Source organism: Mastigoproctus giganteus, chromosome 5 (assembly GCF_048544385.1).
Source record: "Mastigoproctus giganteus isolate SK-2022 chromosome 5, ASM4854438v1, whole genome shotgun sequence".
NCBI classification, from domain to species: Eukaryota; Metazoa; Arthropoda; class Arachnida; order Uropygi; family Thelyphonidae; genus Mastigoproctus; species Mastigoproctus giganteus.
Window position 1 is genome coordinate 10,954,689 of NC_143579.1, and position 13,230 is coordinate 10,967,918.

Consider the following 13,230-nt stretch of genomic DNA (forward strand, 5'->3'; position numbering starts at 1 on the left):
TGCAGCATCAGCCAAAAAAAAAAAAAAAAAAAAAAATCACACCATTCCCTCCAAATGCCTGTCCAGTTCCTCCTTAAATTTATTCAACCTATCAACTTCCACAATGACAGATGGAAGGTTGTCCGCACATCTATTCTACATCTGTCTTTTCTTAATTTCAATTTATGCCCCCTTAGGTTCGTAATCTGAACAAGTGGAAGGATCCCATCAGAATTCAGCGTGTTCAACCCATTCAAGGCCTTATACACCTCAATCAGATCACCATGCAGGTGACTAGTCTCCAGCCACTGCAATTTGCAGAACTTCAATCTCTCTCTTGGCAAGAGGACCCCTTCATTCCCCTCACCAATCTTGTTGCCCTTCTCTGTACACGCTCAAGCAAATCTACATCCTTCCTAAAATGAGGCCTCCAGACATGTACGCAGTACTCAAGGCATGGCCTAAACATTGCCTTACACAGAGGGACAATCAACTCCTTTTCCCTGCTAGCAAAATTCCTATATATTATTGACAAAACCCCATGACCTGCCCTGGCAGCCTGTATGCATTGCTCAGAAAACTTCTTATCTGACTGCACAATTACTCCCAGGTCTTTTTCATTTTCTACCACCTTAAGTGTAGTACCACACAGTTGGTACATTTCTCTGGGGTTACTTCTACCCATAGGCAATACTTTGCATTTGTCAAGGTTAAACTTCAGCTGCCACTTCTTAGCTCATCTGCCCAAATTATCTAGATCTTGTTGCAGTAGCACATGCCATTACTGTCATTAACAACCCTGCCAACCTTTGTATCATCTGCAAACTTCGACATTAAGCCTGATATACCTTCATCGATATCATTGATAAATATATAAAACAGTTGACCCAACACCGAACCTTGTGGGACTCCACTAACAACATTAGTCCACGAAGAGCAGCACCCACTGATTACCACCCTCTGTCTTCTCCTACTCAACCATCCTTTTATCCATTATAGCAACTTATCCTTAATACCATTCTGCTCCAATTTGTACAATAGTCATCCATGCGCAACAGTGTCAAAAGCTTTCCTGAAATCCAAATATATGATTTCAAAATTATTTTTTGCATCCAGTTCCTTTGTAACCACATCATAATATCCTATTAAATTTGTCAGACAAGACTTAACAAACCCATGTTGTGTCTGAATTATTGCCGCAGTCTTGTCTAGATGATCTTGCAATGCATCTTTAACCAGTGACTCCATTATTTTATCCGGAACAGAAGTTAAACTAACTGGTATGTAATTACTCGTGTCACCCTTCAATCCCCCTCTTTGTGAATTGGAGATACATTTGCACATGTCCAGTCCGTGGGGACCTCCCCCGAGTCCAAGGATGCTCTCATAATTATGGCTAAGGGTTTGCTTAGTTGCTTTTCCGCCTCCTTTAATATAACTGGATAGGTTCCATCCACCCCAGGTGCCTTTCTTATGTTTAACTTCAACAATTTCTCCTCCACTTTGCTCTCAGTTATTACAAAATCATTAAGCACCCTGCTACAATTTGATAACCTTTTGCCATTTTCAAACCTTAAAAACTCCTCATGTGAATGTAGATGGAAAATACTAATTCAGTTTGTTTGCTATCTGAGCAGGATCATCAACAGTCGAATCATCGATATCAAGTGGACCAATCAGATTCATCCCCTTCCTTTTAGAGTTTATATAAGTGAAGAAATACCTGCTGTTTTTCTTAGCATCCTTTGGCAAAGATTTCTCGTAATCTGTCTTCACAAAAAAGATCATTGTAGGTTAAATAAATTTTTAGGTTATTGAGAGCTTTTTGCAGTCTTCCCAGTACTTTGGGAACTAAATTACAAAAAATATAGTTCTGTGAATTACAAAAGATAAAATTATTTACATACATAACATGCTGTATGTAAATCATTATTCTTAAAATGTTAAATATTCCAAACATTTGCTGTCGTCCATATTTGCTACTGAGTATGTTTTCAGCTCTACATGGAAATAAAATTTATTTAATGTGGGTTTAATTTAATGGATTTTATTTTATCTTTTAATAACTATATAATACATTTAGTAACTGTATTGAAATTAATCACTTTTCCAAGCAAACTGATTTAAAGCCATCATCTAATTTATAGGTAAGAGCTTCAGGAAATATGAAATATTATAGATCTACAAAAGCAAGTATAATGTGTTTTCATTTATGGAGAGAAACAGTTCCTATCTTATTTGTCAATCAGTGTTAGCTTCCCTCTTATGGCAGATAACAGATTAACATGTCTAAAAAAAATCACTTCGGTGTCCATCTTTTAATGTTCCTTTGTATGCATGCCACATCCATGTCCAACAACTACTACTACTAATTTATTAGAAATAAACTATCATATTATAGATAAAAATAAATATTCACAAGATGTTTTAACTATAAAATACACCACAAATAAGGAGGTCTAAAACTGTTTTAAAGTTTATAAGGCTTTTTAGAGAAAAAAATTAAAACAAGTCTTCAAAAACATATGAGCACAAAAAAAAAAAGTTCACTACTTTTTTATGCAACATTCTAAAACTCAAATATTACATATTATACAGAGAATAAAAAAATATGCTACTGCTTGCCACTAAAAGTGCTTTTTTCCCAGTCTCATATTATTTTAAGTCTCATTTTATAACATTACAAAAGAGTGGGGTAAATAAATTATTATTCTATAGGGGAAATAGCTCTAAATATTGATGACTGTTTTGTTGTACATCTACAGAAGCTAGTGATACATACAGGTACTTACCTCTGATATATACAGGTCAGCCTGCTTTAAGAGTTCACCAATAAGAAGCACAGTTGATGTAGTTCCATCACCAACTGTATCATTTTGTGCTGTGGAAACACGAGCAATAAGAGAAGCAGTGGGATGCTGAATTTGCTATCGAGAAAACAAATATTTCAAATTGTTACAAGTTTCACAAATATATTCTTATATCTAAGTAGCTGCTTTATCTTCTAATCATCTAAAAATGTAGTGCATACATAGCACACTGAACATGCTGTATGTAAATCATGGAAAAACAATGAATTAGTTAATTGCAATATAGAGTTAAAAGCATATGGAAAAATCCTGTTACGAGTGTTGTTGTTGTTGTTTGGTTTTTAGAAGCATTAGCAACTAAGGCCATATCGCTCTGGGAATATGCGGTGGTCATTCCCTGACCTTTCCGCATCCTCCGCATTTGGTGGTGACGGGCTCGAACCCCGGTCTAATCAAGAAGCATGTGCTACGCACTGCTGCTCCTTCTCATCTGGCTACGGAGGCACCATCCTGTTACGACTAACATCTCAGTGGTATAAAAATTATTTTGTTGTAACGAAACTGTTCTAATACATATGATTGAAAAACAAGTAGTAATTTACACTTTATTTTACTTCGATATAGACTAAAATCAATAACAAATAAAATGATAATACATACAATATTATCAAAAATACTTTGTTCAAAGGGTATCATTCTGATAGCACATTTATTTATTAAAGAACTACGTAGGCATACCTGTACAGGTCTAACGGACGCCCGTAGTGCATCCACACACTCCGGTAAACCTGTCACCACCGAAAAAAAAAAAAAAAAAAAAAAAAAAAAAAAAATTCAGTTACCTGACCGTGGCATTGAGAGACGACGTTTTAGCAATAGTTGGCTTATTATTTGCAGCGAAGTGTTTTAAACGTAAAATAAAACATAATATATGGTGCAAAGAATGGTTGAAAAAAAAAAAAAAAAAAAGAAATTTAGAGCTTCTTTCATTAGTTACTCCAGTAATTAAAAAAAAAAATAGGAGTAATTTCAATATTGGAGTGAGAGCTTCGAGGAAAGTCTTGATTGTTCAAAAAACAGCATTTTGAAATACCATAATTTTGGTTGGTAGATATCCTCTGTACCCAATCCTGACTTCAATGATGCCTTAACTTTTTTTTAATTCTTTCGATAATTTCTTCATATTTTATTTATTTTCTTGACAACACTTTCTTTGTTGGCAGAAGGCTCAACCTCTTTCAATTTTTCTGACAACCTTGAATATGATGCTTCTTTCTTTGCACAATCATGATATTCTTTGCACTTAATTTGCCATAAGCAAGGTTCACTTCTATAAATGTCTAAAAATTCTTCAATGCACTCTTGATGGCTTCAGGACACCTTTTCATTCCTATAGTATACCTTTTCTGTCTTCTGCTACAATGTACCACATGAACTGACACCTGCCCAGTGTTGCCCAACAATTTCATCAATTTCTTCCCAGATCAATTTAAAATTCCCCTATTTTAGCAAAATTCCCAGAAAAATCCCCCAAATTTATTAAAATTTAATGAATAAAAAATAGTAATGAATTTTATTATTGCTGTTATTATAAATTATATTTATTGACACTCTGATATTAAAAGTTAAAATTTACTTCTAATGCAGGAAAATTTTTTATTAATCGACGACAAAATTGATGAAGATAGTCGAATAGGGAAATCCCCCAATCTGACAGTGCACCTGCCACGTCGCTACACATACTCCAGTTTGCCTGCACAGGCCACTCTGGTTCAGGCAAATCGAATGATTTTTCATATTTCCTCCGGTCGCCCATGCAGGTCAAAATAACTGTGCACTTTCATCATCTACATGCTCCGGTAGACATGCATAGGTGTGCCGCCTGCGCAGGCACGTCAACTTTTGATTTTAATATTTAACTTTTTTCCCCCTTGCATTAATATGAAAAGTTGACTTTAGTGCAATCAAATATATGTGGGTTTAGGCTTCTATTACTAATTCTGATTGAGTAAACAGCTTTTTTAATGTCCATGTTTTCATGAATTTGAGCATTTTATTTCCTTTACAAAAAAAGAAGGAGGAAAGTAACTACCAGTGCACATTACAACTTCATTTTTTAACTTTGGTGGCCGCATTGGTGGCCATTAGGCAGTCTTCCTTCATAGACACAGTCCTCTATCATGTGTTGCATAGTCTGTCTATCGGCTCAACAGTCACACGTCAGGGAAGGAAGTTTACCCCACTTATGGAAAAGATCTGCACATCTACCATAGCACGTTCATGCCCTGTTTAATGCTAGCCATATCCTACGAGGCTGGTCAAAACCAAGTGGTGTTTCAGAGATACAAGGCATGGTATGACATCGAGGAGGGGGAGTTTTGTAGCCACTCTTGCATCCAGAAGTTTAAATTGGCTTGTTGCAATGTTTTAGCCATCAGGATTGGTAGATGTCTGGAACGGAGCCTGTTTATTCCTAGGTCTCTAATGTCGGATTAGTAGTTCAGGATTGTCTATTATTTTTCTGTATTCTCTGATTAGGACACATTTTCTTCTGAGATCAATTAGTGAGATGTGGCTCAAGGCAGGTAGCCAAAAGGTAGGGGTGGACCTGACTGTTCCGGTTATGATGCGCATGGTGTTATTTAGCTGTACATCCAACTTATTACATACATCCACTGTACATCCACCTTCGTATTATTAGCACTAGCTAATATGATCTTTTTCAGGCCATTTTAAAAATGAAAGAAGTTGAAACTACTTATACAGTAAACTAAAATAAATAATCAGACACAAAATGCACATGAACAGTACATAAACATAAAAAATCAGAATTAACTTATTATTATTCTTGGACAAAAATTTAACTCCAGATTAACCTGATTTTAACATGTTTACCAACTACGAGTTAATTCATATTTGGCAATCTGGCCCAGGACCCCCCATATGACTTAACTCGGATTGGTATGACTTGCCTTTCAGGTGCAGCTATGAGAATATTCATAGCAAATACGTGTAACTGACAGATAGTGTGGGCTTCTGGGATAAGAATGAAAAATCAAACACAGCGTCAAAAAACAGAATTTATTCACAAAAAAAAATATTTTATTCACACGAAGAGCTAGCTTCTCTTGGCACACTGGACAATAATAGCCTATTCCGCGGCGTTTGTTATTTCTTGTACATACTCGACACAGCTTAGTCGGGAGTGTTTTTCTTTCAGCTGGTGGTATAGCCAACTGAAATTCTAAATAATGAATTTTACGTTCAGACCTAATCTTCTTTGGAACATTTAGGATTTTTTTCTCCAATAAAAGATGCAACATAACTTTTCCAAGTTACGGGTTCCACCATAAAATGTCCAAAATTCAGAGAAACCCGTAGCCTGACGGAAAAGGATGTATGCTTTATGCACATATATATTTCTATAATATGTAATGCAATATTTTTTGGCTATCTGATGGTTTTTCTTAGTGCTGAATAATACGAGCATTCGATCCGATTGATCTATGAACCAGAACGGTACAACTTGTCAAAAAGCTCATCAAATTCCAAGTCACTCATATTAGCATAGAGCTCAAGCTCTTCTTCAGTCAGTAGTCTCTTCTTATCCATGTTTTAGGATCTTAAAAAAAAAAAAAAAAAAAAAACACATAACAAAGTACTAAATACAATGTACACTACAAAGTCTGTCACTGCAGCAGATTTATGCACAGCACTGACTCATATACAGCGAATTCTGCAAGTTACAACACATCTGATTTAATCGAGTTCACTTGTAGTTAGCTGCCGCGAAGAATTTTCAATTACACACTCCAACTACGAGATAGTTCGCGAGGCTTTTTTTTTTATTTTTTTTTTTTTTACGAGTTTTGGTGATGAATATATATTATAATTTGGGTTTTGAATAATTTAACATGCCTAACTCAAATTGGCGTCAGACACCAGTTTAGCCAAATAAGCCTTGGCAGTCAACGTGTTAAGTAAACAGTGTATTAGATTCTTAGCAAAGCTTATCTTTACTCACCTCTAGATCCGTATTGGTTAGGGTTAATTTACATAAAGGAAAGTAATTTTTAAATTTAAAATTAATTAATTTAAAAATATGTCTCTAGGAGGAGGAAGTGCACCACTTTTCCCTGGTTGTCATTTGTAAAATTATATGAAGCAGATTCAAGTGTTGAAAAACCAAGAGCTGGACAAGAAGCTTTCGATGCCATCATCATCAGTTTGTGAATGACATGAGTTGTGAGTTGATTTATAGTATCGTAGTACCCAGGATGCATTACGTTTAACACGTGGAAATTTGATTTGTGTGAGCTGCCATATTGGTGATAGATATACTAACGTAAATGTTGATTACACACTACAAAAATTGCGGGAGTTATTGACAACAGACTCTACACTAAAAGATCGCACGTCCCTAAACATCAACAGTATCCTAGAATTAACTCTCCTTTTAGTTAGGGCAAAACATTTTCGGTTTGGGCATTTCGGTCTCACTTTTAGAAATTTATCTTGCCACCACTGAAAACCAAATACTTATAACCTTTCCGTCTAAGATTAAATTATTCATGCGATATGCAGATGACATATTAATTATAAGCAATAAACCACCATCGATAAACTCCTACAAAAATTTAATTCCATCCACAACAGATTAAAAAATATACTTTGGAACTAGAAGAAGATAATAGTATTAATTTTTTAAATCCGACCATACATAAATCTGATAACAAACTCAAATGCAAACGTACAGGAAAAAGATAAAAAGAGGAAAATTCCTACATTTTCATTCTCACCACCCCTACAACACAAAAAAAATCAGTATTATACAACCAAATCTACAATGCAATTAAATACAATGATTCACAGGAAGATTTGACCACAGAACTACTATACCTAACAAAAACCTTTATGGCTAGAAAATACCCCCAACAGTTAATTCAAGAAACCATATTAGCTGTAAAAAAAAAAAAAAAAAAAAAAATTAATAATCCTCGCGTTAATAACATTAGTACTGATCATACACAAAATACAATAGTTACACTTCCATATCATAGCCAACTTGCACTTGAGCTCCAGAATATTTTTAGAGGGGCAAACATTACACTGATTTTTACATCATATAATAAACTAAGTACTTTTTCCAGCAAATACAGAGAAACATATAAATACAATATTCAAGACAAACAATATAATATACCTTATAAAATACTAATCTGGATGTAATGCATGCTACATAGGTAGCCCCACCACAAAATACAGAACTTCAAGAACAGCCAACAGAAGAGCATACTATCATTATAATAGTTTCAAATCAGACCAACCAGGAACTGAACTCAGTCAGCACGTACACTCTTTTAATCATGATCCATTAATAGATAATGCAATTACACTAATTAAACTTAAATCGAATTATAAGATATTCCAGTACAAAGCTCTAGCTATAGAATGGTTCCGCCAAAATAGATCATATGAAATTTTAAACACTAAATTACCCACAAATCTATCACCAATATGGCACCTCGCACAATCAAATTTCCAAGTGTTTAACGTAATGCATCCTGGGTACTACGATACTATAAATCAACCCACAACTCATGTCATTCACCAACTGATGATGACGACGACATCGAAAACTTCTTGGTTTTTCAATATGCAAATCTGCTTCATATAATTTTAAAAATGACAACCAGGGAAAAGTGGTGCACTTCCTCTTCCTAGAGACACGTTTTTAAATTAATTAATATATTAAAAATTACTTTCCTTTATGTAAATTTAATCCTAACCAATACAGATCTAGGGGTGAGTACTAAGATAATAAGCTTTGCTAAGAATCTAATATAGATAATCAACAGTACTTCAAGCTTTCAGCTGTAAAATTAGTCATTATCACGTAACCAGTGTTCCTTGTTTCTACTGACATATACTTGTGATAAGCACAATAAAAGAATTGGAGAAAATACTGTGTTTAATAAATAATTAGTGAAATGTCATGGTCATTATAAATATTCTGTGGACAATGCATTCAGAACGCTTCCAAATGATACATAGAATTCCAACTGCTTTTAAATAGTGATGTGCCTCAACATACCTCCACAAGGTGACAAAAGCATTCATTAAGTAATTCAGATACTAAATTCATGATTGTTAAAGCAATTTCCTTTACTTAAAATCATCATTAACTCATTATCAAACCATTGTAAAATTAGTATTTGAGTACAAGTCAGAGGCAGCTGATGAAATATAGAAGCAATAAGCCACAAACAAAACAAAATAAACGATCCCCCATTTTACAGAGGCTCCATTCTAACATCTCCATGTCATTACTTGATGCTTATACAGTAAACAGAAATTTATAATAGGCCTTATAATAAAATTATTAGTATTAGCAGTGACAAATGATGCAAAAAAGCAAGCTTATAAAAGCATCAGCCAAAAAAAAAAAAAAAAAAAAAACCTATCATTACCTGCCCATCCCCTCTAACAATTTGTCTAGTTCTTCCTTGAATTTATTCAATCTACCAACTTCTACAAAACCAAAGTGGAAGATGGTTCCAACAATCAACTACCTGCTAGCTGAAACCAAATTTCCACACATCTATTCTGCAACATCCTACATCAATTTGAATTTATGTTTGTGCATAGTCTGAGCTAAAGGAATGATTTCACTGGCACTGAGCTAACTCAATCCATTCAGAGCCTTAAACACATCAATCAGATTATCATTCGGGCCTAATTTGGACAAATTCTTCTGCAAATCCAGACCTGTGGCCTAACCAAGATGTGGCCTAACCAGGGCCTTATACAGCAGGATAACCACCTCCTTATCACTACTGACAAAATTTCTGTATATCATTAATAAAACCCCCCACTGCCCTGGCAGCTTGCATAGACTGCTTAGACAACATCATATCTAACTGCACATTTACTCCTAGGTCTCTTTCATTCTCTACCAACCTGAGGGGGATAGCACACATTTGGTACCTTAATATTAAATTATTGCCCATATGCAGTATCTTTCATTCATCAATGGTAAACTTCAATCATCACTTTTCAGCCCATCTGCCAAATTTATCTAGATCTTGCTGCAGTAGCAAATCCTGATTACTAACGTTAGTAATCTAATGTTTTGATAGGATAGCATTATGCTAATGCTATCCTATCAAAAAACTTCATATCTTTAACTTTAATCCTTAGTTGAATTACCCTGGCCCTATTGCACCTGTCCATTATGTACAATATATGTGTTCCCCTGACAACTGAGTCACCAACTATAGCTACTTGACATAGTTATAGTTGGTGACTCAAAGACCAAGGGACCTTGGTTCTTGATGTAGGGACTAAGGATCTCTGATGTGGAGAAGGTTGTTGTTGTCTGCTGCTGGAGCATGGGCTCAAGCATTGAGCTAAGTGTGGGTCCTTCTCTTGTAAGCCTTTTAGAGCATCATTTGTATTCTTCAAGTCTTCATATAAGACCACCAGAATACTGAATTTGCCCTTAACCTCCTCATTCTCTTTGCAAAGAACTCACAAAGGTATCCCTGTGGCTATATTGTGTACTGCTAGAACAAGTAAACACAAAATTTTCTGATTCGCAAGAAAACTGCCCTCAGAAGTTCTCTCCTGAATCACAGCATTCCCACTCCTTAAAGCCTATTGCTTTGCTACTGTTGTCTGAGGCATGATTTTACTCTAATTTAAAAAGAATACCTTTTCTTTGATAGCACTACAAACTGTGCTATTTTAGATTAGGTCATATATACTACGTTATATATTTATTTAAAGATTAAATGCACAAGGCATAATTCTACATAGGTTTAAATTAACTATATTAGCATTAGTAGAGGCATATGATGCAAGAAAGCAAGCTTATGCAGCATCTGCCAAAAAGAAAAAAAAAAAAAAAAAAAACTTCCACTTCACCCCTCCGTTTGTTTGAAATACCTGTCCAGCTGAGCCTTAAATTTATTAAGGCCATTAACATCCACAACAAGGGATGGAAGTCTGTCCCACCAACCAACTACCCGCTGGCTAAAGGCAAATTTCCACACATCTATCATACATCTGTCTTTCCTCAATTTGAATTTATGCCCTCTCATGTGATTATTCTGAGCAAGAGGAAGAATCCCATCAGCATTGCGCAAAGCTGATGGGATTCTTCAACGCTTTATACACCTCTATCAGATCACCTCGGCGGTGCCTAGTCTCCAGACACTGCAATTTGCAAAACTTAAGCCTTTCTTCGTAAGAGCAACCCCTTATGCCATTCACTAACCTTGTTGCCCTTCTCTGTACTCGATCCAGCAGCTCTACATCCTTCTTAAAATGAGGCCTCCAGACCTGTATACAGTACTCAAGGTGTGGCCTGACCATTGCCTCATACAAGGGAATAATCACCTCGTTATCCCTGCTAGAAAAATTCCTGTATATCATTGACAAGACACCATGAGCTACTCTTGTAGCCTGTCTGCACTGTCAGAGAATTTCATATCTGTCCCACCAACAATTACCCCCAGGTCCTTTTCATTCTCTACCACTGTCAGTGTAGTACCACAGAGTTGATACGTTGCTCTGGGGTCGCTGTTTCCCATATATAGTACTTTACATTTGTCAATGTTAAACTTCATTTGCCACCTCTCAGCCCATCTGCTCAACATTTCCAGATCCAGTTGCAGCAGCATAGCATCAGTAGTGTCCTTAACCACCCTGCCAACCTTTGTTTCGTCTGCAAACTTGGACATTAAGCTTGATATACCATCATCAATATTATGTATAATATACAGAAAACAATAATGGACCCAACACTGAACTCCTGAGGGACTCCAGGATGTGCAGTGTCCATTGATTACCACTATCTGTCCCCTCAAACACCCCTTTATCCATAGCAGCAATTTGCCTCCAATGCCACACTGCTCCAATTTGTGCAGCAGTCTTCCATGTACAACAGTATGAAAAGCCTTTCTAAGATCCAAGTATATAATATCAAAGTTATTCTCTGCTCCCATCCAGCTCTTTTGTGACTGCATCATAGTATCCAATCAAATTGGTTAGGTAAGACTTCCCCTTAACAAAACTATGCTGTGTCTGAGCTATAACTGAAGTCTTGTCTAGATGATCCTGCAGTGCTTCTTTAACCAGTACCTCCATTAATTTTCCTGGAACAGAAGTTAAACTCGCAGGTCTATAATTACTTGTGTCAGCCTTTGATCCTCCTTTGTAAATTGGTGTCACATTTGCACATCTCCAGTCTATGGGGTACCTCCCCTTAGTCCAAGGAAGCTCTCATAATTATGGCTAAGGGCACACATACCCTGGTCCTGTTCCACCTATCCCTTTTACAAAGCATGTTCTCCATTTCCCTGATTTTGATTTTTTTTTTTTTTTTTTTTGATTTGGTAGTTGTTGGCGCATTGGCTTCTGTGGCCATATTGCACCTCCCAAGGTTTTTGCAGTACTTTGATCCAAGCCCGAGGCGGGAATCGAACCCACGACCTTTGGGTTGCCGGGCAGGTACTTTACCCACTCGGCTAGCCCGGTCGGCCTCCATTTCCCTGACAATAGAGTCACCAACAACTACTAGTTCCTGTGGGACCAGTGCATTCTGCCTTGGGGGTTGCCGCTGTGTTGCGTGATAATCAAGTGCAAGCTCTGGCGTTGATGTGGGCTACTGAGAACTTGATGGGCCCCTCAATTTAGATCCTTCGAGGGCATCCACCCTGTCCTTCAAGCTCTCATATAGGCCCATAACAACGATGAGTTGTCACCTGATTTCGTTACACTCCTTGCATCGCGCGCGCGCACACACAAAGACACCCCCCTCATGGCAATATCATGTCCCGTACCCGATTGCTCCACAAACATCATGCAAGCTGTGCATTTTAAAAGGCTATGATTCAGAGGGCAACTTCCCCCCCCTCAGTTCTCCTCTGAGCCACAGCCCATTAGCTTGAGCCTTTTGCTTTGCTGCTCTGGTCTGAGTCATGATTTTGATTTATTTTAATAAAATTTCAATTTCGGTACAAAAGTATAACCCTAAACTTGTATCCCAACACAGTTATAACGCTATATATATATATATATTTTTTTTTTTCAGTATCAAGTATTTTCTACGAGTTCCCTTTATATAACTTACGTATCAAGTTATGTATTAATTAATTATGTTACGTTTGTAATCTAAGACATATGTATTTAGTTAAAAGTACAATTTAATTGACAACGATGTTTAACAAAATTAATACATTTTACTGATTAATTGACAATATTATATTATATACTATACTTCTTCTTCTTCTTGGTCCTTAGCTGGCAGCTGGGGAGGCGGTTGGCCACGCAACCAGTATGCTGCTGTAGGTGCCGCAGGGTTTCGCACTTGCTCTGTGATGTTCTTCCATACTTTACGATCCATGGCGTCAGTCCTGGCCTGGTTAAGGTCGAGACG

At 36.4% G+C, this 13,230-nt stretch overlaps 2 protein-coding genes across 3 annotated transcripts in view; one reads left to right on the top strand and one right to left on the bottom strand.

The window, feature by feature from the left end:
• LOC150085169 (tectonic-like complex member MKS1) overlaps positions 1–13,230 on the top strand; it is a 502,024-nt gene that overhangs the window by 110,536 nt on the left and 378,258 nt on the right. The window lies entirely within an intron of this gene.
• CCT6 (chaperonin containing TCP1 subunit 6) overlaps positions 1–13,230 on the bottom strand; it is a 112,115-nt gene that overhangs the window by 60,218 nt on the left and 38,667 nt on the right. The window contains exon 3 of the mRNA XM_090373906.1: positions 2,772–2,906. Coding sequence (XP_090230032.1) covers positions 2,772–2,906 — 135 coding nt within the window. The remainder of the gene's footprint in view (positions 1–2,771; positions 2,907–13,230) is intronic.